The sequence below is a fragment of the Nansenia antarctica genome, assembly GCF_963989245.1.
Source record: "Nansenia antarctica genome assembly, chromosome: 1".
Classification (NCBI taxonomy): Eukaryota; Metazoa; Chordata; class Actinopteri; order Argentiniformes; family Microstomatidae; genus Nansenia; species Nansenia antarctica.
Genome location: NC_137674.1, coordinates 85,567,287 through 85,594,335, shown reverse-complemented (window position 1 = coordinate 85,594,335; position 27,049 = coordinate 85,567,287). Strand labels below are relative to the sequence as shown.

Sequence of the window (27,049 nt, the reverse complement as noted above, 5' to 3'; positions counted from 1 at the left end):
GAAGTCTTGCCAACATTTTAAATGATAAGACAGTAAGTGTAGACTCTTCAGTATATAGAGGAACTCGCACACTGCATAAACTTTAAGGAAAACTCCTTAGACAGAGATTAGAAACATATTTTTTTCTTTATTTTATCATGCTCTTAAAAAAGTGTCCCGCACTTTTTGCACCAGAGCACATAGCACTTTTGAGCATGATAAAATAAAGAAAAACATCTACAAAATCTGTCTAAGGAGTTTTTCCTTAAAGTCTATGCAGTGTGCGAGTTCCTCTACTCTCACTGTCTCATTTTTTTTTTCAACTACCGCACCTGCAGCCAATCGTTGGAAGAGAAAAATGACACAGCAAGGCGCAACAGTTTTCCCTGGACTCTACAACATTTTAAACGCCCAGTTTCATCTAGTCTAGTCTTGGCTGTTTTCTACACCTGTCCTGAGCTGACAGTGTGCACTAACAGCGCTGGCTGAAATGGAAGGGATGTACAATGTAAACACGTTGTTTAATTGCTTTATTTCTTGGCAAAAACAAACACTGGAAATTATTTTCACTTTAGTGGGCCTTTAGAAAAAAATCTATTGCATTGACTCAATTGCATTTGGCTAATTTCAGTATAAATGTCTCTTGAATTCAAATATGTACGTATATACATTAGATTAGAACACTAGCCATACCTAATCAGAGTTGGATGAAATAATATTTTCTATATTCTCTCTCTCCCTCTCTCTCTCCCCCCTCTCTCTCTCCCCCCTCTCTCTCTCTCCCCCCTCTCTCTCTCCCCCCTCTCTCTCTCTCTCTCCCCCCCTCTCTGTCTCTCCCTCCTCCTCTCTCCCCCTCTCCCTCTCTCTCTCTCTCTCCCTCTTCCCCTCTCTCTCCCTCCCTCTCTCTTCCCCTCTCTCTCCCTTCCTCTCTCTCCCTCCCTCCCTCCCTCTCTCTCTCCCTCCCTCTCTCTCTCACTCCCCCTCTCTCCTTCCCTCTCTCTCTGTCTCTCTCTCCCTCCCTCCCTCCCTCTCCCCCTCTCCCTCCCTCCCTCCCTCTCCCCCTCTCTCTCTCTCCCTCCCTCCCTCCCTCTCCCCCTCTCTCTCCCTCCCTCCCTCTCTCTCTCTAGAAGAAGAAATCCTAGAAGGTTGTGGAGTCGACCTAAGTTGTCCCATACATTATTATCTCCACACCTGCGTAATAAACCACTACTAGCATAATCAGTCATTCACCACAGATCAGTATTTAAGAGAGATGATTCCCTGTTGAAAGTAAAAGACAGTTTTGTGTGCAAAACAGATAAGTGGTCAGGGTAGAAACTGTCTTTCAGTGCAGATAGTAGGGTTATAAAGGCTTATATTGGGGGGGGAAAGGTAGGGGGGGGGGGGTTCTCAGCAGTCTAAGCTCTCTTCGTTGAATTCCAGCTCTGTCTCCATTTCGGCATCTCAGAATTCCATCTCAGAATTCCATCTCAGAATTCCATCTCAGAATTCCAGAAGGAGAAGAAGAGGAGAGGTGACTGATTGGATGGAGAGTGTGCCACTCACACACACCTGGTTTTCCTCCCTCCCTACACACCTTCACCTTCCTCCCTGCGTCCTCATAGCTCATAGGCTGCCCCTGAGGCCGGCGCAGGCGTCACACACGCGGACGGGGTGGTCCCAGCCGCGGGAGGGGACGGGCCGGGTCTTGGAGGAGCAGGCGCTGCAGACGCCCTGACCGCAGGCCCGGCAGTGGTGCTTGGACATGCTGGGGGTGAAGGCTCTGCTGCAGCGGACACACTGCACCATCTTGTGGTCGGGGACCCAGTAGTCTGGACGCGCTACTCCTTTCACAAAGCCTTTAGGGAGGAGGGAGGGAAGGGAGGGGAGGGAAGAAGGAGGGAGGGCAGGAAGGGAAGGGAGGGAGGGGAGGGGAGGGAGGGAAGGGAGGGAGGGAAGGGAGGGAAGGGAAGGGAGGGAGGGAAGGGAGGGAGGGAAGGGAGGGAAGGAAGGGAAGGGAGGGAAGGAAAGAAGGGAAGGGAGGGAGGGGAGGGAGGGAGGGAAGGGAGTTGGGGGGGAGAAGGAGGGAGGGAAAGGAGGGGGGAGAAGGAGGGAGGGAAGGGAGGGCAGGAGAGAAGGAGGGAGGGAAGGGATGGGGGGGGAGAAGGAGGGAGGGAAGGGAGGGCAGGAGAGAAGGAGGGAGGGAAGGGAGGGGAGGAGAGAAGGAGAGAGGAGAAGGGAGGGGAGGAAAGAAGGAGGGAGGAGAAGGGAGGGGAGGAAAGAAGGAGGGAGGAGAAGGGAGGGGAGGAAAGAAGGAGAGAGGAGAAGGGAGGGGAGGAAAGAAGGAGGGAGGAGAAGGGAGGGGAGGAAAGAAGGAGGGAGGAGAAGGGAGGGGAGGAAAGAAGGAGGGAGGGAAGGGAGGGCAGGAGAGAAGGAGAGAGGAGAAGGGAGGGGAGGAAAGAAGGAGGGAGGGAAGGGAGGGCAGGAGAGAAGGAGAGAGGAGAAGGGAGGGGAGGAAAGAAGGAGGGAGGAGAAGGGAGGGGAGGAAAGAAGGAGGGAGGAGAAGGGAGGGGAGGAAAGAAGGAGAGAGGAGAAGGGAGGGGAGGAAAGAAGGAGGGAGGAGAAGGGAGGGGAGGAAAGAAGGAGGGAGGAGAAGGGAGGGGAGGAAAGAAGGAGGGAGGGAAGGGAGGGCAGGAAAGAAGGAGGGAGGGAAAGCTCAGGGTGAATAAGAGTAGAATGAAATGAATATGGAGTCAACATCAGTGGAGTGAAGACGTTTGTGAAACCGGGAACAAGTCGTCAACTGACTGTTCGGCCTTTTATTCTGAACAATGTAAAGAAATTTCAACGTCGTTGAAAATCAATGACACACACGCTAGTCGAGACAAAATATTGCAATGTAATAGATTCTGTGAGTTAACCTAGTATTCAGTGAGTAATCCCCACTACTACCTAGTGTAGAGCAGTGGGGATTACTCACCGAATCTATTGCATTGCATTACAGTGTTTTGGCTCGAATAGCGTGTGTGTCATTGATTTTCAACAACGTTGACATTTATTTACAATTTTCAGAATAAAAGTCTGAACATTTTGATTGGTTGCCGACTTGTTCCTGGTTTCACCAGCTGGTGTCTGTCACATTTCAGTAAACATACTGGGAATGCAAAAAGGCCTTTCAGTGAATGTACTGGGGGGCCTGTATACTAGCTGTACTGGGGGGCCTGTCTACTAGCTGTACTCACAGAGAGGGTAGTGGGGCCTGTCTACTAGCTGTACTCACAGAGAGGGTAGGGGGGCCTGTCTACTAGCTGTACTCGCAGAGAGGGTAGGGGGGCCTGTCTACTAGCTGTACTCACAGAGAGGGTAGGGGGGCCTGTCTACTAGCTGTACTCACAGAGAGGGTAGGGGGGCCTGTCTACTAGCTGTACTCACAGAGAGGGTAGGGGGGCTGTCATGCGAAATCGTGGCACTGCCAAATCTTGACCGGGCCATCAACGGCCCATCAAAATCTAAACGTTCGATGTGCGTTCCAGACTAATGGGCCAAAATCTGTCCGCCTGTGACGTCATTCTACTGCGCTGTGTTTAGGGCGCTTTGAGGTACGACCAGACTTCCTTTGACCAACCCGACAGCTAAGTTCCCCCAGCCTCAGATCCCACCAATTAACCCCGCTGTTTTAGACTATTTATAAAAACCTACAAAAATCGAACAATTCCCCCCCCCCCCCCCAAACACAGACACGGACAATAACAACACACAACATATATGTTCACATTAAAAAGGCACTTAACTTGCCCAGGTGGCAAGACCCTCCCCCGGGGTCTGCGCATTGTGGCACCGTGTCGACTCGGCTCGTAGTGACGGAGCCGCCGGGGGACCCGTCGACACAGTGCTGAACGTGGAACGCTCCTCAGTTGTTAGGAGCGCCCCAAACTGGAGTCGGAGAGTGGCTGTATGGCACCTAGTAGGTTTACCACAGTACCTTTGATGAGCGTGCGTAAAGTTCTACTTTTCCGAATAGTCACCAAGGCACGCTGCAAGCGCTATGGTTATTCTATGTGAATGGAGCTGGAAATAGCCCCGTTGTCCAGCTGAAGCCCCGTAATATGGGATTATAGTGCTGCACACGTGAATTTTATAACGTTGTATTTTATAACGTTGTATTTAATAACGTTTATTCCGTTCTGCTTTTATTTGATATTCGGGGTCTTATAGGGCTCTCCTAACCCGACGTGCTCTCCACGCACTCTTCCTGCTGATTGGCCGATTTCCTCCGTGTGTGTGTGTGCTCCGTAGTAGTATGCAGTTATGGAATTATTATAATAAAGTTTATCTGGTAGGTATAAAACCTGGATAGGCTGAGAGCCGCTGCCACCACCTTTGTTTTACCGGTCTGGTCCGGATGTCAGAACCCTGAGAATACCACTCACACGACCACAGTGTACCAAAAAGATATATCACTTTAGTTAATCAAATAAAAAAGTTCAAGTTCATCAGCTCTGCGCGGGTTACTAGTGGGCCCCGTCACACTCTGGAAGCGGAAGGCTCTCCTAGTCCCCGCATTACGTGTGAAATTAGCATGCTAGCAGGTGTTTTCATATACAATTTTATATATTATATCAGCTATAGCTGACTAGTGAGCCTGCATCAACCTTAATGCTATTCAAGTGCAAGAAGATTACATTTGTCTTCGCAGTTTAAGACACACACATTAAGTAAACACAGCGCAGTAGAATGACGTCACAGGCGGACAGATTTTGGCCCATTAGTCTGGAACGCACATCGAACGTTCGAACGATTAGATTTTGATGGGCCGTTGATGGCCCGGTCAAGATTTGTCAGTGCCACGATTTGGCATGACAGGGCCTGTCTACTATCTGTACTCACAGAGAGGGTAGGGGGGCCTGTCTACTAGCTGTACTCACAAAGAGGGTAGTCCACGGCTGTGGTCACCATGTCCAGGGTAGACTGGGCCACCTCTGTCACCCTGCGAGCCATCAGCCCCCGCGCCTCCACCTGGACCACTGCAGGAGGGAGGGAAGGAGGGAGGGAGAGAGAGAGAGAGAAAGAGAGAGAGAGAGAAAGAGAGAGAGAGAGAAGGAGCCAGGTAGAGAAAATATGTAGGAATTGTTTGCATCAACTTTCAAGGCTTCCATTGCAGCAGAAAAGCTCTTACTTGTTCCCTGCCTTTTTTATAACTCCTCCCTCCCCTCCCTTCTCCTCTCCCCTACTCCCCTCCCAGCTCTCACCCTGGGTGTTGGTCTCTCCCCCCCTCTGCTCTCCCCCCCTCCCCTCCCAGCTCTCACCCTGGGTGTTGGCCTCTCCCCCCCCCTGGCGGTGGCAGGCAGCACAGACCCGTACGGGTGCGCTGCCCCAGCCCCTCTCAGGCACGGCCATGCTGTGGGCGGAGCAGGCCTGGCAGAAGCCCTCGCCACAGGACCGGCAGTGGTGCTTCCTGTCCACCTCCCCGAACGCCTTCTGACAGCCGTGGCACACCTGGGGGGGAGGGGGGAGCAGAGATGAAACAAGAGAAGATAAACACAGACGCAGTACCTGCAATCTGCCTGGGGGGGGTGACAGAGGGGGTGTAGCGGTGATTAAACAAGATGAGATAGCAGCTGAACACAGACGCAGTACCTGCGATCTCTCACGCCGTATCGGGAAGAGGAGCGCTTGAATACAGCTGCAGTAACAACACTTCTATCTATATCTATTTGTCTATGTCTATATTTGACCCTGTAAGTTGTAAAAAGTTATATCTTTGCACTCGATCAAATGTCAGGACCCTCCTTTCATGACTTTTCCTAGATATGTGCGTTCTACCACCCAGTATCCTTACATTTTCAAAATCACATCAGGATAAGCTAGTATAAAGCTATTTTGCAGTTTTTCTGTGTAGGAGGCAGGCTAATTTACAAGACGCACCAACTAGTGGTCGTTGTGTGTAAGTAGCAGCTTCCCATACTAAAGACTATGGTCATTTGACCCCCGAGGCGGCTCTTATAGTAGGTAACATAGACACGGCTGTTCTAGTGTTAAGGCTGTTCCAGTGTCAACTGTCACTTAGATTTAACTGTCACTTTCAAATTTGAAATAAGATTTGACAGTTGGTGTTGTAGTGCTAGGCGAGTCTACCCACGGTGATGTCTGCGTTGGGTCTCCAGTAGGGCGGCGCCACCTGGTCGGTCAGCCAGGCCGTCACGGCCTTGGTGGGGCCGGTGCTGTACTCCGACACCGACTGGATCACGTTGTTCATCCCGTCCAGAACCCTCTGGGCTGCGTTCTGGTGGTCCGTCAGGAACGCCTCGGACTGGATGAGGAAGAGAGGAGGACAGACAAACAAGGTTATTATTATTTAGTTATTTTTAAGTTATTTTTCTGAGTGGGGCAGTCCCACTCATATTTGTAATTTTATTGGACAGATACAGTGAAGACAGACAGGAAAGTAAGGAGAAGAAGGGAGAGAGGGCATGTCAGCCAGATTCTAACCCACGCCGACATGGGCATATGTGTGCACAGTAGGCTGTGGTGCAAGACCACTAGACCACTTTAAAAAATGTTTTTATATTCCAGTTTCCCCCCTCCCAGACGTGTTTGACCTCTGACCCCAGGTCTTACCCCCTCCCTCAGGTCTTACCCCCTCCCTCAGGTCTTACCCCCTCCCTCAGGTCTTACTCCCTCCCAGACATGTTTGACCTCTGACCCCAGGTCTTACCCCCTCCCAGACGTGTTTGACCTCGGACCCCAGGTCTTACCCCCTCCCAGACGTGTTTGACCTCTGACCCCAGGTCTTACCCCCTCCCAGACGTGTTTGACCTCCGGCCGCACCACGCTGCTTTCAGGGTCCTGGTTGCCCAGCCAGAACTGACGACTGCGGTAGATGATGCCACAACTGGCACACTCCAGAACATACCTGAGGACAGGACAGGGTTAGGAGGGGAGGGTGGGTGGGTGAGGAGGGGGGGATAGGAGAGGGAGGATAGGAGAGGGGGTAAGGAGGGAGGGAGGGGGTGAGGAGGGAGGGGAGGGGGTGAGGAGGGAGGGGTGAGGGAGGGAGGATAGGAGAGGGAGGGGGTAAGGAGGGAGGGGGGTGAGGGAGGGGGTAAGGAGGGAGGGAGGGGGTGAGGAGGTAGGGGGTGAGGGAGAGAGTAAGGGAGGATAGGAGAGGGTAAGGAGGGAGGGAGGGGTGAGGGAGAGAGTAAGGGAGGATAGGAGAGGGTAAGGAGGGAGGGAGGGGTGAGGGAGAGAGTGAGGGAGGATAGGAGAGGGGATAGGGGAGAAGGGGTGGAAGTGAGTGGGGAGGAGAGGGAGAAGACAGGATAATCAGATCAGTTTCAATTTAATTGTCATTGGCATAGTACAAGTACAGTGACAACAAAATGCATTCAGCATCTAGCCAGATGTAATGCAATAGTGCAGCCATAGGCTTGTACAGATACTATATGTACAGTGAGTTATGTCCAGACAGGGGCGAGGTATGTACAGTAAGATATACAGTAGATATGTACAATGCAGTGGTTATCAATAATATGTACAGTATATGTACTATGTGCAAAAACAGCAAAGTTCATCCTGTTGGGAGGGTGGAGGTAATAAAGGGGTGGAGTGTGATGGGTGGAGTGTGGAGTGTGTGTGTGTGTGTGTGTGTGTGTGTGTGTGTGTGTGTGTGTGTCTCTCACCCTGACCAGGCGTACTTGGCCAGGCCGAACCAGGGGTTGTCTGTGGAGGCGGAGGTCTTGGGCACCACGATCACCTCCCTGCCCCCCTCGTAGCATCTCTGGGTGACAGAGACAAGACCAGAACAGACACAAGTATCACCAACTAGTTTGACACAACACATGAAAATCTCGGCCTCTCTCTTATATATCGTCATGAACAAAAGGAACACAACAAACATGTCCTCTCTCCATTCTGTTTCTACGCTCCCTGTTCTCTGCTGGGTCTTAATAATAATAATAATAATAATAATTATAATAATAATAATAATAATATCTTGGTTTTATATAGCGCCTTTCACAAACCCAAGGACGCTTTACAGATTTTACAGACAGAAAGTCAGACAGACACAACAGAAAAAGAAAAAAAACAGAGAGATAGTGACAGCGACAAAACTAGACATGGGGCCAAAGGCCTTGGTGAACAGGTGAGTTTTGAGGGCTGATTTGAAGGTGTCCAGGGTGGGGGGGGGGGGCGTTGCGGATCACTGTGGGGAGAGAGTTCCAGAGGGTGGGTGTACTGGTGTTACCTTGCAGATGACCACCTTGTTGTTGTACTGGTGGGTGTACTGGCACAGCCCGTCTGCCGCGTGGGGAACCCGGTCTCTCAGGTGGTTCATGCCATTCTTACAGCGGATACTGAGGGGTTAGAACACATGACATACTGATATACTGAGGGGTTAGGAGCACATGACATAGTGAGGGGTTAAGTAAACATAAATGGTGAACAGACTGACTTATATAGCGCCTTTATCCAAAACGGCCTCTCATTCACCCATTCACACACACCTTCACACACCAATGGCAGCAAGCTACCATGTAAGGCCCCGGCCCGCTCACTGGGAGCAATTTGGGGTTCAGTGTCTTGCCCAAGGACACTTCGACATGTGGCCAGCCGGGGATCGAACCGCCGATCTGCCAACCTTGCGATCATTAGATGCCGCCTCTACCTCCTGAACCACAGCCACCGAGAGAGCACATTACAAACGGATATAGATTGTATCGAATTCATCACAACAAAAAACAGACCATAGTTCTTTCCTTATTTAATTTTTCGCTAGAAAGAAATTATTAAAAAAATAGATATGGCTGAGTCACAATCACATTTGGCAAGTCACCATACAGCCTTTCCTCTGCCAAGATGCTGTTAACATTTCTTTAGCCTCTTAGCATAATTGCCTAAGTCATATTTTGGCCAAATTGAGATATCTGCCTAACTCTACTCTCCTAACACTGCTGATTCACTGTGCAGTATTGCCTCTATGCCATCAGCCATCAGAATGCTTGTTACATTCCAAAACCACTATCTGCCCAAGTCATCTCTTTGACATAGGCATTTTTGACACTACATACAAAGATGGCTTGGCTGACCACAAGTAAAGCATGACTTAGGCAGTTATGCTATGAGGCAATTATACTATGAGGATATGTAGGTTTGTGTTGTTTGCGGCAGATGCACTTGACAGATACTGTAACACCGAATCGCCAAAGCGGTCTTTGCATGTGGTTTTAGCCCTCTGTAGCAGAGGCAAAGTAGAGCCCACTGTGTGGTAGGAAGAGCTCTCTAAGACACAGAGAGAACAGACTGGCTATTATACTGCCTGTAAGACATTCCTGAGACTGAGGATGACCTGTTCACTTCAGTAGAACAGAACAGGACAGGACAGAACAGACTCAGGGGTCAAATGACCAGAGTCTTTAAAATGGGAAGCTGCTATTTACACACAAAGACCACTAGTTGGCATGTCTTGTAAATTAGCCTGCCTCCTACACAGAAAAACTGCAAAATAGCTTCATACTAGCTTATCCTGATGTGATTTGAGGATACTGGGTGGTAGAATGCACATATAGGAAAAGTCATGAAAGGAGGGTCCTGAAAGTCGTACGGTCCTTGATCGAATGCAAAGATATATCTTTTTTTTTACTCACGGGGTCAAACTTGTCTTGCCTAGGTAGCTAGCTAACTTACTTGCCTTGCCTAGGTAGCTAGCTAACTTACTTGCCTTGCCTAGGTAGCTAGCTAACTTACTTGCCTTGCCTAGGTAGCTAGCTAGCTAACTTACTTGCAGCTGCCTAGGTAGCTAGCTAACTTACTTGCCTTGCCTAGGTAGCTAGCTAACTTACTTGCCTTGCCTAGGTAGCTAGCTGACTTACTTGCCTTGCCTAGGTAGCTAGCTGACTTACTTGCCTTGCCTAGGTAGCTAGCTAACATACTTGCAGCTGAGGCAGACGGTGGAGCAGGTGAAGTATTCATCGGGGAAGAAGGAGTGGAGGGCGATCTTCTCGTCAGAGATCTCCCCACAGAACCTCTCACTCAGGGCCTGGAGACAGAGGGAGGGAGGGGGGAGGGAGGGGATGAGCCACAGCTGAGGTACATACAGGTTCACACAATAGTGAAAATACCACCGCTCATCCGTGATCAGCCTTAGCTGAGGTGCTGGAACTGAAGAGTATCAATAGTGCAAAAACACAGCATCTGCACACTCGAATATGTGCAAAAGACGTAGTTTATTGCACAAGCTTTCGGTCATAGACCTTTCTCAGGCATGACATAAAGGTTAACACACGTATGAATATCCATAACCTGAAACAAAGACAAACCAGCACATGTTCACACACCCACACTCACACACTCACACACACACACACACACACCCCCACACACACCCACAACCCCCCCCCCCCCCACGCCCACACCCACACCCACACAACCCCACATACACTCACACTCACACTCACACTCACACTCATAACCACACCCACACACCCACCCACCCACACACACACACACCCCCACTCCCACCCCCACACAGACACACACACCCCCCCACACACCCACACCCCCACTCCCACTCCCACTCCCACTCCCACCCCCACACCCACACCCACACAGACACACCCACACACCCACACCCACACACACACACCTGGAGGGCGCTGAAGATGATGGCGGGCTGGCGGGGGGAGCGGGTGGTGGTGTTCAGGACCTGCTGCCTGACCGCGTCCATGAGCAGAGAGTAGTCTGTGGGGGGAGCGACGGTCTGCGTGCCCACGTACTGGACGGAGCTGAAGGCCTCGGTGCCCAGGCCCAGGTCATGGAAGCGCTTCTGCAGCAGCGTGTCAGCGTGGCCGGAGACCTCACTCTCTGTAGAGGACCGGGAAGGACAATGACTTTTAAATCCCACCTCCAAACCTACCTGTTCTCCCACGCTTACAACCTCCCCTACCCCTAACCATCTCCCCTAACCCTGCCACGCCCCCTCCCCCCCTGGACATGCATACAACCTCCCCTACCCTAAACCATCTCCCCTAACCCTGCCATCCCCCCCCCGCTGGACATTGCTGCGTTAATTGTCTCCTGTGCCTGTTCGTTAACTCTGTGTTCTATGTGCTCATGTTCTCTGTTGCTTGTTGTTTCTGTGTTTTCTGTTTTTACCATATTGTCAGCGTCTTTAAGCCCCGGAAAAGCGCTATATAAATACAATTTATTATTATTATTATTATTATTATTATTATTATTATTATTATTACAAAGCAGAAGGAAATCAGTTTAAAAACAACAAGTGAAGCAACACATCATACTAACCATGCCTTTCTCCATGACAACAGAACAACTGGGGCTGCTGGCTAGATGCTAGTAGTAGTAATAATAATAATAATAATAATCATTATTTGTATAGTACTTTTCCTGCAAACGTTGCAGCTAGTAGATTACATGGGTTGAGTGTTTCACAGGCTATATACACTGGGTACACACAGTAAATATGTTACACATACTCAACTAAATGTGTACATACAGTGTATAATGGTTGTGTCGCCAAACATCACTTCTCATAACAGCACATCTCCACATCGTGTATATATCACACAGGCCAGATCACATGATCACACAGGCCAGATCACATGATCGCACAGGCCAGATCACATGATCACACAGGCCAGATCACATGATCACACAGGCCAGATCACATGATCACGCAGGCCAGATCACATGATCACGCAGGCCAGATCACATGATCACGCAGGCCAGATCACATGATCACACAGGCCAGATCACATGATCACACAGACCAGGGTGACCACAGGGCTATCATCATTACCGTGCGCCAGCAGCTGTGTGTGCGTGGTCTCCTGGAACACGATGACGGCGGGCCCCAGGGAGGACAGGGGCACGTCCAGGCTGCAGCGGCTGCTCAGGGCCCTCAGCTGGGGGGTGAAGTGCTTCAGGTACGCCCCCGAGGCGGCGCTCAGGAACTGGAACATGTCGTTGTGCAGCCGCTCCGCCCGCGTGCGGTACACCACCACGTCAGACACCGCCAGCACCTTCCAATCAAATCAAATCAACTTTTATTTGGATCTAGCGCATTTCTCACAGGATGTGACTCAATGCACTTCACATGATGACAGAGCACGCAAGCAGGCAAGGGTAAAAAACCTGTACACTGCATCCAGGAAAACTCCCTTGCAGCCCTCTCTCTACTCATAGAGCGACTACTACCAGTTTGCCTACCAGCACACAGCAGCGGCCCCCAAACCCCCCCCCCCCCCCCCCCCCCCGGGGGACCCCAGCCGCCCCACACACCCAACCCGCCCTACCACCAGCACACCCAGCCCAGCCAAGCAAGCACAGACCATAATAGCCCCGCACCAGGCTAGCCAAGCAGGTGCCCCAGCGGCGGAACAGACCAAGCACGCGGGGCGGCCGGGGGCCCCCGAGAAGAGGCCCGAGGACCACCGGCGCACAGCAAGCAAGCAAGGGCGAAAACCCTGGATACACCATGTATCCAGGAAGAAACTCCCTGCATTATATCAGCATACACACTGTCCACAAATCATTTAAAATTATTTCCACCTTCAGCAGCAGACGCAGGCGCTGGTTCTGGTTGGCAGCGGCCGAGCCCAGCAGCCCCTCCGTGTCCAGCGCCAGCAGGCCCAGGCCCGGGTCGAAGGCGGCCCACACGCCCACCGTGCAGGAGGAGGGGCACTTGGAGGTGTAGAACACGGGCTCCCCGCCGAACAGGATGTGGTTGAGGGTGTGGGACTTGCCGTCGCCTGTGTTGCCGAAGATGGAGAGGACCTTGACCCCCCCCTGGGTGTCCCCACAGCCCAGCTGGTCCAGGAAGGCAGCCTCGTCATGAACCTGGGGGGGGCGGAGAGAAGTGGGGAGGGAAAGGAGTTGATAATAATAATAATAATAATAATAATAATAATAATAATAATAATAAATTAGACTTATATAGCGCTTTTCTAGACACCCAAAGACGCTTTACAAACTGAAGAGATCGAGTAGTAATAATAAAAAGAAACAAAAAATAAATAGGAGAAAGTATAGGGGCCTAATTAAGGTAGTGCTGGGGACACATGGGAAGGGGAGGGGGAGAGGGGGAGAGGGTTAACCGGTGATGGTGAGCGTGAAGAGGTGGGATTTGAGGGCCTGTCTAAATGTTGGGAGGGTGTTGGTCTGTCTGATGTGGTTGGGGAGGGCGTTGATAACATAAGCATTTTTTGCACAACCTGATACTTGAATCTGAACCTCTGTAATGTTGTTTGTTCACACTAAGAATGTTATATTCGCATTCTGCTGCTATCACTTATTCTATTACTGATGCTTTGATGCTACTGTATACAGGCCTGCAGCTATTGTTGATTGGTGTCTATATCATGCTTATTCTTATTGATTGTTGTCTATATCCTGCTTATTCTATTATTGATTTTTGATTTTCTACAGCAATGCCAATGCCTATTTGAACCTGTACCAAAGAATGTTACTCCTTGAATCCGTACATCGATGTAATAAAAGCACTTCTGATTCTGATTCTGATACTAAACTACCACTTTAAGAAATAACAATGTGAATCATGGAAAAAAGATAACACTATTAGCTGAAAGAATATCCGTGAAATCCTGATAGAACAGCCATGAAAACCCCAAGAGAGGCTTACATTTGTGGAGGAGGAGGAGGAATATTCTATCCATCTGATTTACCGGTGATTAAGACAAATAAAAAGCGACAATCTTACAAGAAAGCAAACAGCTTAGCTGAGCAGGAATGCACCCCTGGGCATCATCGTTAAGGCTGACTCCTCAGCCCTTATAAGGACAGCTGTGCCACAATAATAGATAGCGACATCATATTATGGATTGTTTTGACCCAACACAAATTGCACGAATGTCACAGAGCGTCAGCCATCGTCCCAGGCAGACGGGCTCAAAGTTTGTTATTGTTATTGGTATGAATAATTTAGCAGCCTAATGACCCTAGGACATCACTTACGTCACCAATAAGAGGAGGGGCAGGAGATGTCTCTATATGTAAACACAGACAGTACAACTATGATGGGAGCCAGGATGGAACATGGCAATTATTAATCGCAATTATTTCTGAGACAATTACCTAATTGTACAGCAACATTTGGAATTGTTACAGGCCTAGTGACACCTTTGAACCCAGGGAACCTGCTATATCATGTGAACCCCAGGGAAGCTGCTATATCATGTGAACCCCAGGGAAGCTGCTATATCATGTGAACCCCAGGGAAGCTGCTATATCATGTGAACCCCAGGGAAGCTGCTATATCATGTGAACCCCAGACAGTGGACACAGACCCCTCCCACCTGAGTGACAGATTATTATCCTTCAACCTAGGAGACTCTACCATCCCAACAGAGTGGAAGAAGTGTATTGTGGGCAAGTTTAATACTACTACGCCTAAAGTGTTTGCAGGTGACGACTTAACAACGCACATGTCGTATGTCTGCAGGGAAACACGTAATAAGACTTCAGAATGAGACCTGCTTCCAGGAGGCCCAGAGCAACTCATCCATGTGATGAAGAGATGCTGTGAAGCGACATCCTGCGAGACCTGCTAGAAGTAGGGATCATATGAGAACCAGAGACCTGCTAGAAGTAGGGATCATATGAGAACCAGAGACCTGCTAGAAGTAGGGATCATATGAGAACCAGAGAGTCCATTTGCTTCCCCTATAGTGGCGGTAATAATAAAAACAAATAGAAAGATCAGACTGTGTGTGGACTATCAGAAACTGAACACGTGTACTATCAAAGATCCTCACGCCCTCCCCGATATTAAATAAACCTTCTCTGCTCTCAGTGGTGCTGAACGGTTATCAGTAATGGACAGGGTTCCTACAAGTTTCAACAAGTCAGATTTAAGACCTTTTTAGACCTTTTTTAGACCTCTTTGAATATAACTTTTTTACCTATTCGTGACCAGTGTTGGGCAGTAACGAGTTACTAAGTAATATATTACTGTAATATTATTACTTTACCCAGTAACGAGTAATATAACGAGACTACTCTGCGAAAAAGTAATATTATACCTCGTTACTCCGCCAAATAAGGGCCTCGTTACCCGTTACCGTTACAATGGCTGTTAAACGTATAATTCATGTATAGTACCGGGGTTGTTGCGTGCAAAGATAGAACAGATATACAAGCTATCAGCACACTGCGCTGAGGTGCATAGTAGCTTATAGATCTGTTCCTTTTAGAACGTGCCGCAGCCTGCACACATTTATGACGTAGCCTAGTGTGTTGACAACTGACAGCGTGGCGGCGTTTCTCAAAACAAATCAAACCATGGCGGATGATGATGAACAGCGTTTTACTTTCCACGGCTGGAAGTATCGACACTATTTTGACTTTGTGTCTGTCAAGGATGACAAAAATATTAATCTCCGTTGCAAACTTTGTGCGGGAAGAAAACTACTGTCTTCCGCGAAAAATACTCCATCCAACCTGTTGAAGCACCTGGAAAAGGCCCACGACAAAGTTAAACTGGTTGCGAAAGCCCCTGCCGATAACACGGAGGCCACGCCAGCAAAACAACAGAAACTGGATTTCAAGACATATTTTTGCGGGTGGAAAGGGGGAAAGTAATATGCAATATAAAAGTAAAGTAATATTATTACTCTTGATTCCAAGTAATAAGTAATATAAGGATATTACTTTCCTAAGGAGTAATATGTAATAACTAATATATTACTCTACTAAGTAATATTGCCCAACACTGTTCGTGACACCATATTATAGCTATTTGTCATCCAAGTCTGAAGGATAATTAATATAAAATAAATATTGGTTCCAGCTTGATTAATTGCCACGTAAATAGATGTGGTCGGACTGATTTCCTTGCAGGACAAGCTAATGGGCAATTCCAGCGTCATGAGATTAATCTCATTTTTAAGACCTATCACCTGATTTTTTAGACCTAATAACTGACATGTGGGACCTTTTTAGGCCTTATAAATCGGATTGCTGGATTTTAGGCTTTAAGGCTTTTAAGACCAGCGCGGGAACCCTGTATGGTAAGATCAACACAAGACAGCATTCATAATATGCTCACTGGGATTTCTGGGAATTCAACTGCATGCCACAGGGTGTAACGAATGCCCCCTTCACATTCCAGCGGTCAACAGAGAGATGTGTTGGAGACCGAGACATGAATGAAGTCTTGTTGGTTTTCTTGGATGATTGTCTTCTCAGATACGTTGGAGGAGGAACATGAAAGCAGATTGATCAGGGCTCCTACAAGTTTCAACAAGTCAGATTTAAGACCTTTTTAGACCTTTTTTTAGACCTCTTTGGATAGAATTGTAGACCTATTTGCGACACCATATGATAGCTTTTTGTCATCCTCGAGGTGATGAAATTAGGGATTTCACTGCCATACAGACAAAAAAGGAAGCGAATTGGCATTTTTTGGGTTCCAGCTTGATTCATTTCCACGTAAATAGATGTGGTCGGACTGATTTCCTTGCAGGATCTCATTTCTAAGACCTAGCACCTCATTTTTAGACCGAAGAACTGAAATTCAGGACCTGTGTTCAGCACTGCTGCGGCTCTCACTGTTGCTGCTTCCACTCTGGCTGCTGCATGTCTTCTGTGAAAGTGTGGAAGTGTGAAACAGGCTCAAGGACTTATGGGTTGACCAAATGCCTCTTCTTCTAGTCCTCTGTGAAGTATCTAGGCCACATTTGTAGGCTAGATGCTGATGGTGTTGTTCACACTGACCCTGAGAAGATGATCTGCTTTAAAGGACCGGCCCAGGACCTCCAACCGAAAATAACTTTTCTAGGGTTCGCTGGATATTACAGCTGTTTTGTACAAGGGTACTCAAAGATGGCAACACTATTAAATGGCCTCACTGCTGGCTATGTTGCACCAAGGAAAATAGGCAAGAAGCTATAAGAAACAGAAACCTCAGTCACCTGTGAGCTCCAGCCAACCCCTCTGAGATTAACGGGACTCTGGAGTGTGGCTTTCGCCAACCCCCGGCATCTAATGATCGCAAGGTCGGCGGTTCGAGCCCCGGCTGGCCACATGTCGAGGTGTCCTTGGGCAAGACACTGAACCCCAAATTGCTCCCAGTGAGCGGGCCGGCCGGCGCCTTGCATGGCAGCTTGCCGCCATTGGTGTGTGAATGTGTGTGTGAATGGGTGAATGAGAGGCCGTTGTAAAGCACTTTGGAATAAGGCGCTAGATAAGTCAGTCTGTTTACCATTTACCATCTTATGTTCTCCACCCAGACCCTGCAGAGAAAGGCTCAGTGTAGTCCTTTGCCAGGAGCAAGAAGGAAAAAACTCAGAACCATAGCCTATGCTAGCCGAGGGCTGTCTAAAAAGTGAACAAAAGTAGGCCTGGCAAGAACAGGAATCATGATTAGGGATGCACCGAACATTCGGCCACCGAATGTATTCGGCCGAATATCGCAAAATAAAGCACATTCGGTATTCGGCCGAATGTGTGAAAACACCGAATGTTTACCACCGAATAGTGGGCGTGTTTTGATTAAGTTCCAGCGCCATCTAGTGGCGAAGATAATACCTATACTGATCCGATCTGGATCTCTCATAAACTGAACACGGACATTTCATTGAGTTAGATTCGTTCATTATTATTTTTGTAGCACTGCATTTTTTCTCTACAGTGTGAACACGAAGTGCAATTTGTTGAAGATATTCAGTGATATAAATATATAGATATATAAATAAACAAAGGACTTTTACACCCATTATGAGTGTTTACAGTGAGAGTGTGGGAGAGTTCTTAGATACTCATCTTTTTCGCAGCCATCTTTATTTTATTTATTGTGCTTTGTTGGTATAGACTGATGTCTGCTGGAATGTTCAATAAAAGTTATTTTTTTTCAATCTCAATTTCTTTCTTTGAGAAGCATGAATAAAAAGCAAAATGTATTTAGTTTATGCAATGATAAAATTAAAAACTGCCGATACACATTCGGTATTCGGTATTCGGTATTCGGCCAAGTGTTTCCTTAAATTCGGCTTCGGCCTCGGCCAAGAATTTTCATTTCGGTGCATCCCTAATCATGATGCAGAAGGGTTGTCAAGACGCCTTCTGTCAAGCACCCTTCACAAAAGACGGACGCTTTTCTAAGGGAAAGGGAGAGAATTGAGGAACTTCAACACGTCAATGTGTGGTGCTGGATGGAGGAATCATGAGATATTCTCAGAGGACACCTTCACTGCCCTCTGTCAACAACATACTAAAGAACATTCTAGAAGTCGATGATAAGACGTCACTCCACCCATGACTCGACAATGAGTTGTTGACGTGACAACCTGAGAACGGTAGCGCTTGAAATGCGCGTGATTACCTACCTACCTACCTGTGACGATTGGATACTCCTACCACTAGGTGTCAGTAGAGGTCCTTGTTATAGGACAGGACCGGAGATGATGTAGTGGTAGTGACAGGACAGGAACTAATAGGTACTAGGTAGATGGAGTTGATGTAACCAGAGCACGTGAATAAAAGTTATAAAAAGATTCTCATTGAACTGTTTCTCATTGAACGACACGAACAACACATGGTACCAGGAGTAAAACAGTGCAAGATACAACTGTGAAATGCGACATGGATTCAGTGAAGCCACCGACGAGTCTACAACTGACGGGGAATGTCGACAGCAATTGGCGCACTTTTAAACAACAGTTTCTACTCTACATTACAGCGTTGGGATTGGAAACGAAGCCGGACACCAGGAAAGTAGCACTCTTACTAACAATAGCTGGCCCACAAGCCATAGAACTGTATAACACGTTCGTGTTTGAGGAAAGAGATGATAACGAGAAGCTGGATAAAGTGCTCGAGAAATTTGATGCCCATTGCTCTCCCAAAAAGAACGAGACGTACGAGAGATATGTGTTCCGTTCTAGAATCCAGCAGCAGGGCGAGCCTTTCGATAGTTTTCTGACTGACCTAAAGCTAAAAGCACGGTCATGTAACTTTGCTACACTAAAGGACTCCATGATCAGGGACCAGATCGTAGTTGGTGTGGAGGATAACAAGGTCAGGGAAAGGCTGCTGAGGGAAGCTGAGTTGACATTAGAGGGGGCAATCAAGATCTGTCATGCGAGTGAGCTGTCCCGGATTCACGCGAGGACGTTCGGCGAGATGGCAGCGGGCTCCATGAAAGTGAGTGATGATGTGACAGTTGCCGCGGTCTTCTACAAAGGAAAACAACGCGCACAAACGCAACGGACAGACGGTGAGACGTTCAACTGCAAACGCTGTGGCTCGCAGCACAAGCCAAGGGAGTGTCCAGCTTTTGGTAAGCAATGCTCTCATTGTAAAGGAAATAACCACTTTGCCAAACAGTGCTTCTCTAAAGGGAAAGAGAAAAGGATGGGAAAACCTGTAAATATAGTGGGGGAAGACACTGAAACTGAAAGTGACAGTGACCCATATGTTGTTGGCATGGTGGGCTGTGAAGTAGAGCCACAGAAGCAGATAAATGCTGTCAAGCAAGATAAATGGATAGTACCACTGCAAATAAATGGGACTATAGTCACTCTGAAACTAGACACTGGTGCAAAAGCAAATCTAATCAGCATGTCTGACATCAAAGCAATGAAAGAAAAGCCAAAAATTCAAAGAAAAATGCTTGAGCTTAAGGACTATAATGGACAGAGAATTGACTGTTTAGGCACATGCAAGCTGAACGTAACAGTGAAAAGGAAAGTGCACCACTTACTCTTCTCTGTGGTAGCTGAAGGACTAGACTCACTGATAGGTGATAAAGCATGCGAAGATTTAGAGCTGGTGAAAAGAGTGTACTGCATCAACACAACTGTGAGCACATCTAGTGACTCTGTTGAATCCATAGTGCAGAGCTATTCAGATGTGTTCAAGGGCTTTGGTGAACTGCCATTCACCTATAAAATCCAGCTCAAAGAAAATGCACAGCCAGTTGTGCATGCTGCACGAAGGGTCCCAGCACCATTGAGAGACCGTCTAAAGGAGGAACTAAACAGGATGACAACACTGGGTGTAATAAAGAAGATTGAAGAACCAACAGACTGGGTCAATTCAATGGTGTGTGTGAAAAAGAAAAACGGTGACCTAAGAATATGCATGGACCCAAAAGATCTAAACGAGAACATCAGGCGTGAACACTACCAGATACCCAAGCGTGAGGAAATCACCTGTGAAATGGCGGGTGCAAGATACTTCACAAAGCTTGATGCATCACAAGGGTTCTGGCAACTCAAATTAGAAGAGAGCAGCACCAAATATTGCACCTTCAACACTCCTTTTGGTCGATACCGCTTCCTCAGACTTCCATTTGGAATAATCTCTGCGTCTGAAATATTTCATAGAGCAGTGGAACACATCATCGAGGGGCTGGATGGAGTTCGAGCCTATGTGGACGACATCATTGTCTGGGGCTCCACAATCCAAGAACACAATGAGAGGCTGACAAAAGTGCTGGAGAGCATACGGAAGAATGGACTGAAGCTCAACAGGAGAAAATGCCAGTTTGGAGCTCAGGAAATAGTCTTCCTTGGAGACAAGCTCTCAGCACAAGGTGTCCAACCCGACCAGGAGAAAATCAACGCCATACTCGACATGCCGAGGCCCACAGACAAAACAGGGGTGCTACGCATCATGGGGATGGTCAACTTTATAGGTAAATTTATCCCCAACCTATCAGCGAAAACATCCTGCATCCGTGGGCTCCTGCACAATGAGAGTGTGTTCAAGTGGACCTCCAAGCATGAGCATGAATGGCAAGTGCTCCAGAGAGCACTAACCACTGCACCTGTGCTAACATTCTTCGACCACACAAAGAGGATTAAAGTGTCCACAGATGCATCAAAAGATGGGATTGGTGCAGTACTCCTTCAGGCTGAGGGTGAACACTGGAAACCGGTAGCCTATGCATCTAGGTCTATGACAGAAACTGAGTGTCGTTACGCTCAAATAGAAAAGGAGTGTTTAGGGCTAGTGTTTGGGCTAGAGAGGTTCCACAGCTACGTATATGGCCTCCCCTGCTTCACTGTAGAGACAGACCATCGTCTATTAGTCGCTATAATCAAAAAGAATCTGAATGAGATGTCACCAAGAATACAGCGAATGATGATGAGATTGCAAAGATACGACTTTGGACTGATCTACACACCAGGAAAGCATCTAGTACTCGCTGACGCACTCTCGCGAGCACCAACAGGGGACAGTGTCAGTACAACTGAAGAGGATGTTCAGAGGCATGTGAACATGGTGTCTGCTGTGCTTCCTGTATCAGACTCCAAGTCCAGACAGATAGCTGAGGAAACAGCGAAAGACACAGAGCTGCAACAAGTCATCGACAACATGCAAAATGGATGGCCTCCAGGTTCCTGTCCACAGTTCTTCCATGTCAGAGGTGAGCTGAGTGTAGTCTATGGGCTGCTGTTGCTAAAACACGACAGAATCATCATCCCAAGAGCTCTGAGGCAGGACATGCTACGGAGGATCCATGAAGGTCATCTCGGTGTCGCAAAGTGTAAAAGAAGGGCGAGAGATACTGTCTACTGGCCTGGAATCAACAAAGACATAGAGAGACTGATAAGCAGGTGTCAAACATGTCAGGAGCATAGGAACAAGCAAACCAAAGAGCCCATGATAGTAGCTGATGTGCCAGCAGCACCGTGGCACAAGGTAGGAATGGACTTGTTTCATCTCAAAGGAAGAGACTATGTAGTAGTCATTGACTATTATTCCAACTTCCCTGAAATGGCACTGCTAGCAAACATGTCATCAGCCTGTGTCATAACACACACAAAATCGATCTTTGCCAGACATGGCATACCACATACCGTAGTGTCTGATAACGGACCATGCTTCAGTAGCGGAGAGTGGAGAGAGTTTGCAGAACAGTACGACTTCAATCATGTGACCTCCAGTCCTCTCTATGCACAGTCTAATGGAAAGGCTGAGAAAGGAGTCCACATTCTCAAGCAACTCCTGAAGAAAGCTGCTGACAGTGACTCAGATCCATACCTTGCTCTACTCAGCTACAGAGCATCACCTCTTGAGTGTGGACTGTCACCTGCTGAGTTGCTCATGAAGAGAAAGCTTCGTACCACACTGCCGAGTTACTCACAGCAAAGAAGACGTCCAAAGCTGAAACAAAAGCTACAGCTACAGAAGATGAAGCAGAAGTCATTCTATGACAGAACAGCCAAGCAGCTTCCACCACTCTCAAGCGACGACACAGTCAGGATTCAAGGTCCTGATGGATGGAAGACAAAAGCCACTGTTCTTGACGAAGTCGCTCCACGGTCATTCACAGTGAGAACAGAAGAAGGACAAATCTTCAGACGCAATCGCCGCAGTCTCCTAAAAACTCCAGAAGCTGTTCCAGAGCTCAGTGAAGCCTGCAGTGAGTCTGAGCCCATCCGTCCACTTCCAAGTGACTGTAACACAGACAGATATACTGAACCACACACTGACACACACATGTCAAGTGAACCTGTGATAAGAAGATCCACAAGACACATCACAAAGCCTGATAGACTGAACTTGTAAAAAAAAAAAAAAAAAAAAAAAAAAAAAAAAGACAATAAGCATGAATGTGTAAGAATGTGTTTAATGTTTTGAGTTGATATGTTATACATATAAAAGAAAGTTTAAGGGTTAGTTCATAGTAAACATGTTTGGTTGTGTGTTTCAGTAAAATGCTTTAAGGACATAGCTGCAGTTAAGATTGTAGCTGATACCTGTAATTTGTGTAACTTGAACTGTTAGCTGTTTGTTATTTTTCTTACCTCAAAGAAAGGAGGATGTGACGATTGGATACTCCTACCACTAGGTGTCAGTAGAGGTCCTTGTTATAGGACAGGACCGGAGATGATGTAGTGGTAGTGACAGGACAGGAACTAATAGGTACTAGGTAGATGGAGTTGATGTAACCAGAGCACGTGAATAAAAGTTATAAAAAGATTCTCATTGAACTGTTTCTCATTGAACGACACGAACAACACACTACCCAAAGTGATTTTTCTGAAATGACGGGGGATGTTTGAAAGATTAGATAAGCTATACAATTAGGGATGCACGATATGCATTTTTTCCAACCGATACCGATAACCGATGTTTACCCGCTTCTCGTGGCCGATAACCGATATGAGAACAGATATAATTTCACAGTTGATAACCTGTAGGCCTAGTTCATGCACACCTGAAGGTAAGAAAGGCTATGTAGTGAGCAAAGATTGATGATTTAATATTCCATAGTGATCTCACCAAATCTAACTTACATCACTATTGTTAACACAACAAAGAGAACACTTCTGACTCTTCAAATGTTTAAATCATTTAAGCCTCTTTCACACATAGTTCCCTGTAACTTCAATGGAATCCCAAGCTGTGCCGTCCAGCCATTTTCACCGTTCACTCATGAGTCAAATGCCGGTAGATTCGCGTCTTGCTCCCTTTAACACATGTCGGCGTTTCCCTGGTTGCGAGATCTAAACTACTAGAACTGAAAGCGGCAGGTAACAGTCACGTAACATTCCATATGCTGTATATATACATAAATATATTTGACTACCAGCAAGACACCGGAGCACTCGTATCTATAACAAACGCGGAGATTGTATGAGCCCCGCGTCAGTCAGCCTTTCCGTAGAAATACATCGCTCCGTTATGTTTTAAGGCTGATCTGTGCATGATAGTGCTGCATTATGTTGATCTATTTATATCGATCTATTCTTGCCAATTCCTTATTACCAGTGGAAAGGGGGAAGGCTAAAACACTTTGAATGGAATAGATACTATAGGACTTTCCGTTTAATGGAGGAAGCATGATACGAGTTCATCTCGCTTTCCCCCCCGTTGATGTATTAAACAATCTAAGCAATCTAATCAGAGCAGTTGTTATTATGTAATATTATTGATGGATGTGACATTTTTGATGGAGAGCAGTGAGCGGATGACTGGATGTGAGCATGTATTTGACTAATGCCGATAGATTCGCGTCTTGCTCCGAAACCGGAGCTGTCGGCGCAGACAGGATTCTACAGCGTTCCTTCAAACTATCGTAATTCATGAACTATATGCCCAATCTAAAAAATTCAAACAGTTTCTGAAAGCAGAGAAGTTGCACTTTTTGAACAGTTGAATTTTTTTAGGCTTATTGCGGTAGTTCACCGAACTTTTGCAGAACATTTGCAAATTGCAAACGCACTATAATCTGCCTCAGAAACTCTGAAAATTGTCCACACCGGGGAAGCCATGTTTCGTTCTCGTCTCTACACTGCGTGGCTGTACACAGGCGCAGCATCATGAGCACGACAACCGGAACCGGAAATATTTCCGGCTTCATATTATCGGCTCTATATCGGCAAAAATTTAATAAAACCAATAAATATTTAATAACATTAATTTCCCAATATCGGGCCGATAATATCGTGCATCCCTATATACAATGTGTGAGCTAGGGAAAACACAGACATGCTAGGGGGGGGGGGGGCTGGGGGAAATTATTTTCAATCATTTCTCATCATTGCTCATTTCTGAGGAGAGGAGCATTCTGGGATTTATTTGACAAAGGTCAGAGGTCAGAGGACTGAAAACACTGGTGGATTATTTATGAAGTATCTGGAGCAAAGGTTCAATGTTCAACTGTGATGGGTGAGTTGATAAGACTGTCCAGCTCCCTGGCAGGTGAATCCACCTAGATCACTGTTTGGGGCGGCTGTGGCGCAGGAGGTAGAGCCACCGTCTAAAGATCGCAAGGTTGGCAGATTGGCGGTTCGAGCCCTGGCTGGCCACATGTCGAAGTGTCCTTGGGCAAGACACTGAACCCCAAATTGCTCCCAGTGAGCAGGCCGGCGCCTTGCATGGTAGCTTGCCTCCATTGGTGTGTGAATGGGTGAATGAGAGGCCGTTGTAAAGCGCTTTGGATAAAGGTGCTATATAAGTGCAGTCCATTTACCATTTCCATTTGGCCTCGTTCACCTGGAGGCATAATGCTGATTTATTCTCAATGGTGTGATTACAAAATAATATGATCCACCCTGCCACCAAGACGTGATTGGTGACGGTGAAACTCAGTGTTACTTGAAGGCTCACCCCCTGTTATAACGCAAACGTATATTATTCAACCTGATGAATTGATATTTGTCCAGAAATATATAAGTAAGTCCGCTGTATATCATAACAGCAGATCAGACAACTTTAGGTAGGAAATTCCAGAGCATGGAGCGAGGGAGAGAGAGAGAGGGAGGGGGGGGAGAGAGAGAGGGAGGGGGGGGGAGAGAGAGGGGGTGGGGGGAGAGAGAGGGGGTGGGGGGAGAGAGAAGGGGGGAGAGAGAGAGGGGGGGGGGGAGGGGGAGAGAGAGACAGAGGAGTTGGAGAGAGAGAGAAGGGGGGAGAGAGAGAGAGGGGGGGGAGAGAGGGGGAGAGAGAGAGGGGGAGAGAGAGAGGGGGAGAGAGGGGGGGTGAGAGAGAGAGGGGGGGAGAGAGAGAGAGAGGGGGGGGGAGAGAGGGGGAGAGAGAGAGGGGGAGAGAGGGGGGGTGAGAGAGAGAGGGGGGGAAAGGGAGAGAGAGAGAGAGAGAGAGAGAGAGAGAGAGAGAGAGAGAGAGAGAGAGTAAGCCATTGGGAATACAGCTATAGGTAATACCTAGCTAGCCAGGATAATGACAGCTGCTTGTAGCAACTCGCACACATACACCAATGCCTCCACTTTGGACACACAGCCAGAAGAAGAGACATACACTTTGGACACACAGCTAGGAGGAGAGACATACACTTTGGACAGAAGGAGAGACATACAGACAGTTAGGAGGACAGACAGACACTTTGGACAGAAGGAGAGACATACAGACAGCTAGAGGACAGACAGACACTTTGGACAGAAGGAGAGACATACAGACAGCTAGGAGGACAGACAGACACTTTGGACAGAAGGAGAGACATACAGACAGCTAGAGGACAGACAGACACTTTGGACAGAAGGAGAGACATACAGACAGCTAGAGGACAGACAGACACTTTGGACAGAAGGAGAGACATACAGACAGCTAGGAGGACAGACAGACACTTTGGACAGAAGGAGAGACATACAGACAGCTAGAGGACAGACAGACACTTTGGACAGAAGGAGAGACATACAGACAGCTAGGAGGACAGACAGACACTTTGGACAGAAGGAGAGACATACAGACAGCTAGAGGACAGACAGACACTTTGGACAGAAGGAGAGACATACAGACAGCTAGAGGACAGACAGACACTTTGGACACACAGACATAAGGACAGACCTGCCTCGTAACGATACTGAACTAGTTTGGTTTCTGGGCTACAGAGGCTAGCTAGTCTGGTTACCTGGAGGTTCTCCTGCTCGTCCACCAACAGAAAACTAGTCCGACTCCGACCTTTTTCTTTTTTAAGGTGTTCTTCTTCTTTCTTAGTGTGGCCAAGTGACACCGTCTCCATTTCCTTCATCATTAGTTCAGACATGGTTGTTTTAGAGAGCCATCCCAGCAGCTAGCGGCTAGGAACTTCCCCCATTCAGCAACAACAACAACATCGACCAGGGTGGCCCGGGTTGCCAGATGGGATTGACAATTTCCAGCCTAACCACACTGTAAAAACCGCTAAATCCACCAAAAACCACCAGCCTTCAGAAAGAAATCCTATTGGGCAGGTGCCCATCTCCTGCCCCTAAACTGTATGTCTGTTGCCAATGATGTCTGTAAAATAAAAATAAAACCCCGCACATTTTAGCTACTACATTTTGTAACTTTCAGGCACTGACATTTTGATACCGCCTAAATGCTATTTATCCAGCCCATCCTAAATGCTATTTATCCAGCCCATCCTAAATGCTATTTATCCAGCCCAACCAAGCTAAATGCTTTTTTTCCGGCCCAGTGTGATCAAAAGTAGCCCATTCGGCGGTAACGCGCCCCATCTGGCAACCCTGGAGGGTGGAGCCAGGGTACATGGGGAGCTCGGTTGCCAGATGAGATTGACATATTCCAGCCCAACCACAGTCTAAAAACCGCCGAATCCGCCAATAAAACGGCCCAATAGGGCTGCAATTTAGCCAATCTGGCAACA

At 47.6% G+C, this 27,049-nt stretch overlaps 1 protein-coding gene across 1 annotated transcript; it reads right to left on the bottom strand.

Moving 5' to 3' along the window:
• Nucleotides 1–1,123: 1,123 nt before the first annotated feature.
• Nucleotides 1,124–26,769, bottom strand: LOC308171468 (zinc finger FYVE domain-containing protein 1). The gene is made up of 12 exons (XM_080546319.1): nucleotides 26,312–26,769; nucleotides 12,526–12,813; nucleotides 11,774–11,996; nucleotides 10,601–10,818; nucleotides 9,888–9,994; nucleotides 8,204–8,312; nucleotides 7,638–7,735; nucleotides 6,754–6,871; nucleotides 6,098–6,268; nucleotides 5,265–5,454; nucleotides 4,884–4,982; nucleotides 1,124–1,817 (listed from the first exon to the last, which is right to left on the bottom strand). The coding sequence occupies exons 1-12, from the start codon at nucleotides 26,444–26,446 to the stop codon at nucleotides 1,585–1,587; spliced, it is 1,989 nt and encodes a 662-aa protein (XP_080402445.1). The 5' UTR covers nucleotides 26,447–26,769; the 3' UTR covers nucleotides 1,124–1,584.
• Nucleotides 26,770–27,049: the final 280 nt, after the last annotated feature.

Excerpts from the sequence above, each read along its gene's own strand:
- LOC308171468 (XM_080546319.1), bottom strand. The coding sequence starts at position 26,446 with ATGTCTGAACTAATGATGAAGGAAATGGAGACGGTGTCACTTGGCCAC. Across the intron at positions 10,819-11,773 it reads CACACAGCTGCTGGCGCACG|AGAGTGAGGTCTCCGGCCAC; the intron begins GTAATGATGATA and ends GGTCCTCTACAG. Across the intron at positions 6,872-7,637 it reads GCCAAGTACGCCTGGTCAGG|GTATGTTCTGGAGTGTGCCA; the intron begins GTGAGAGACACA and ends TCCTGTCCTCAG.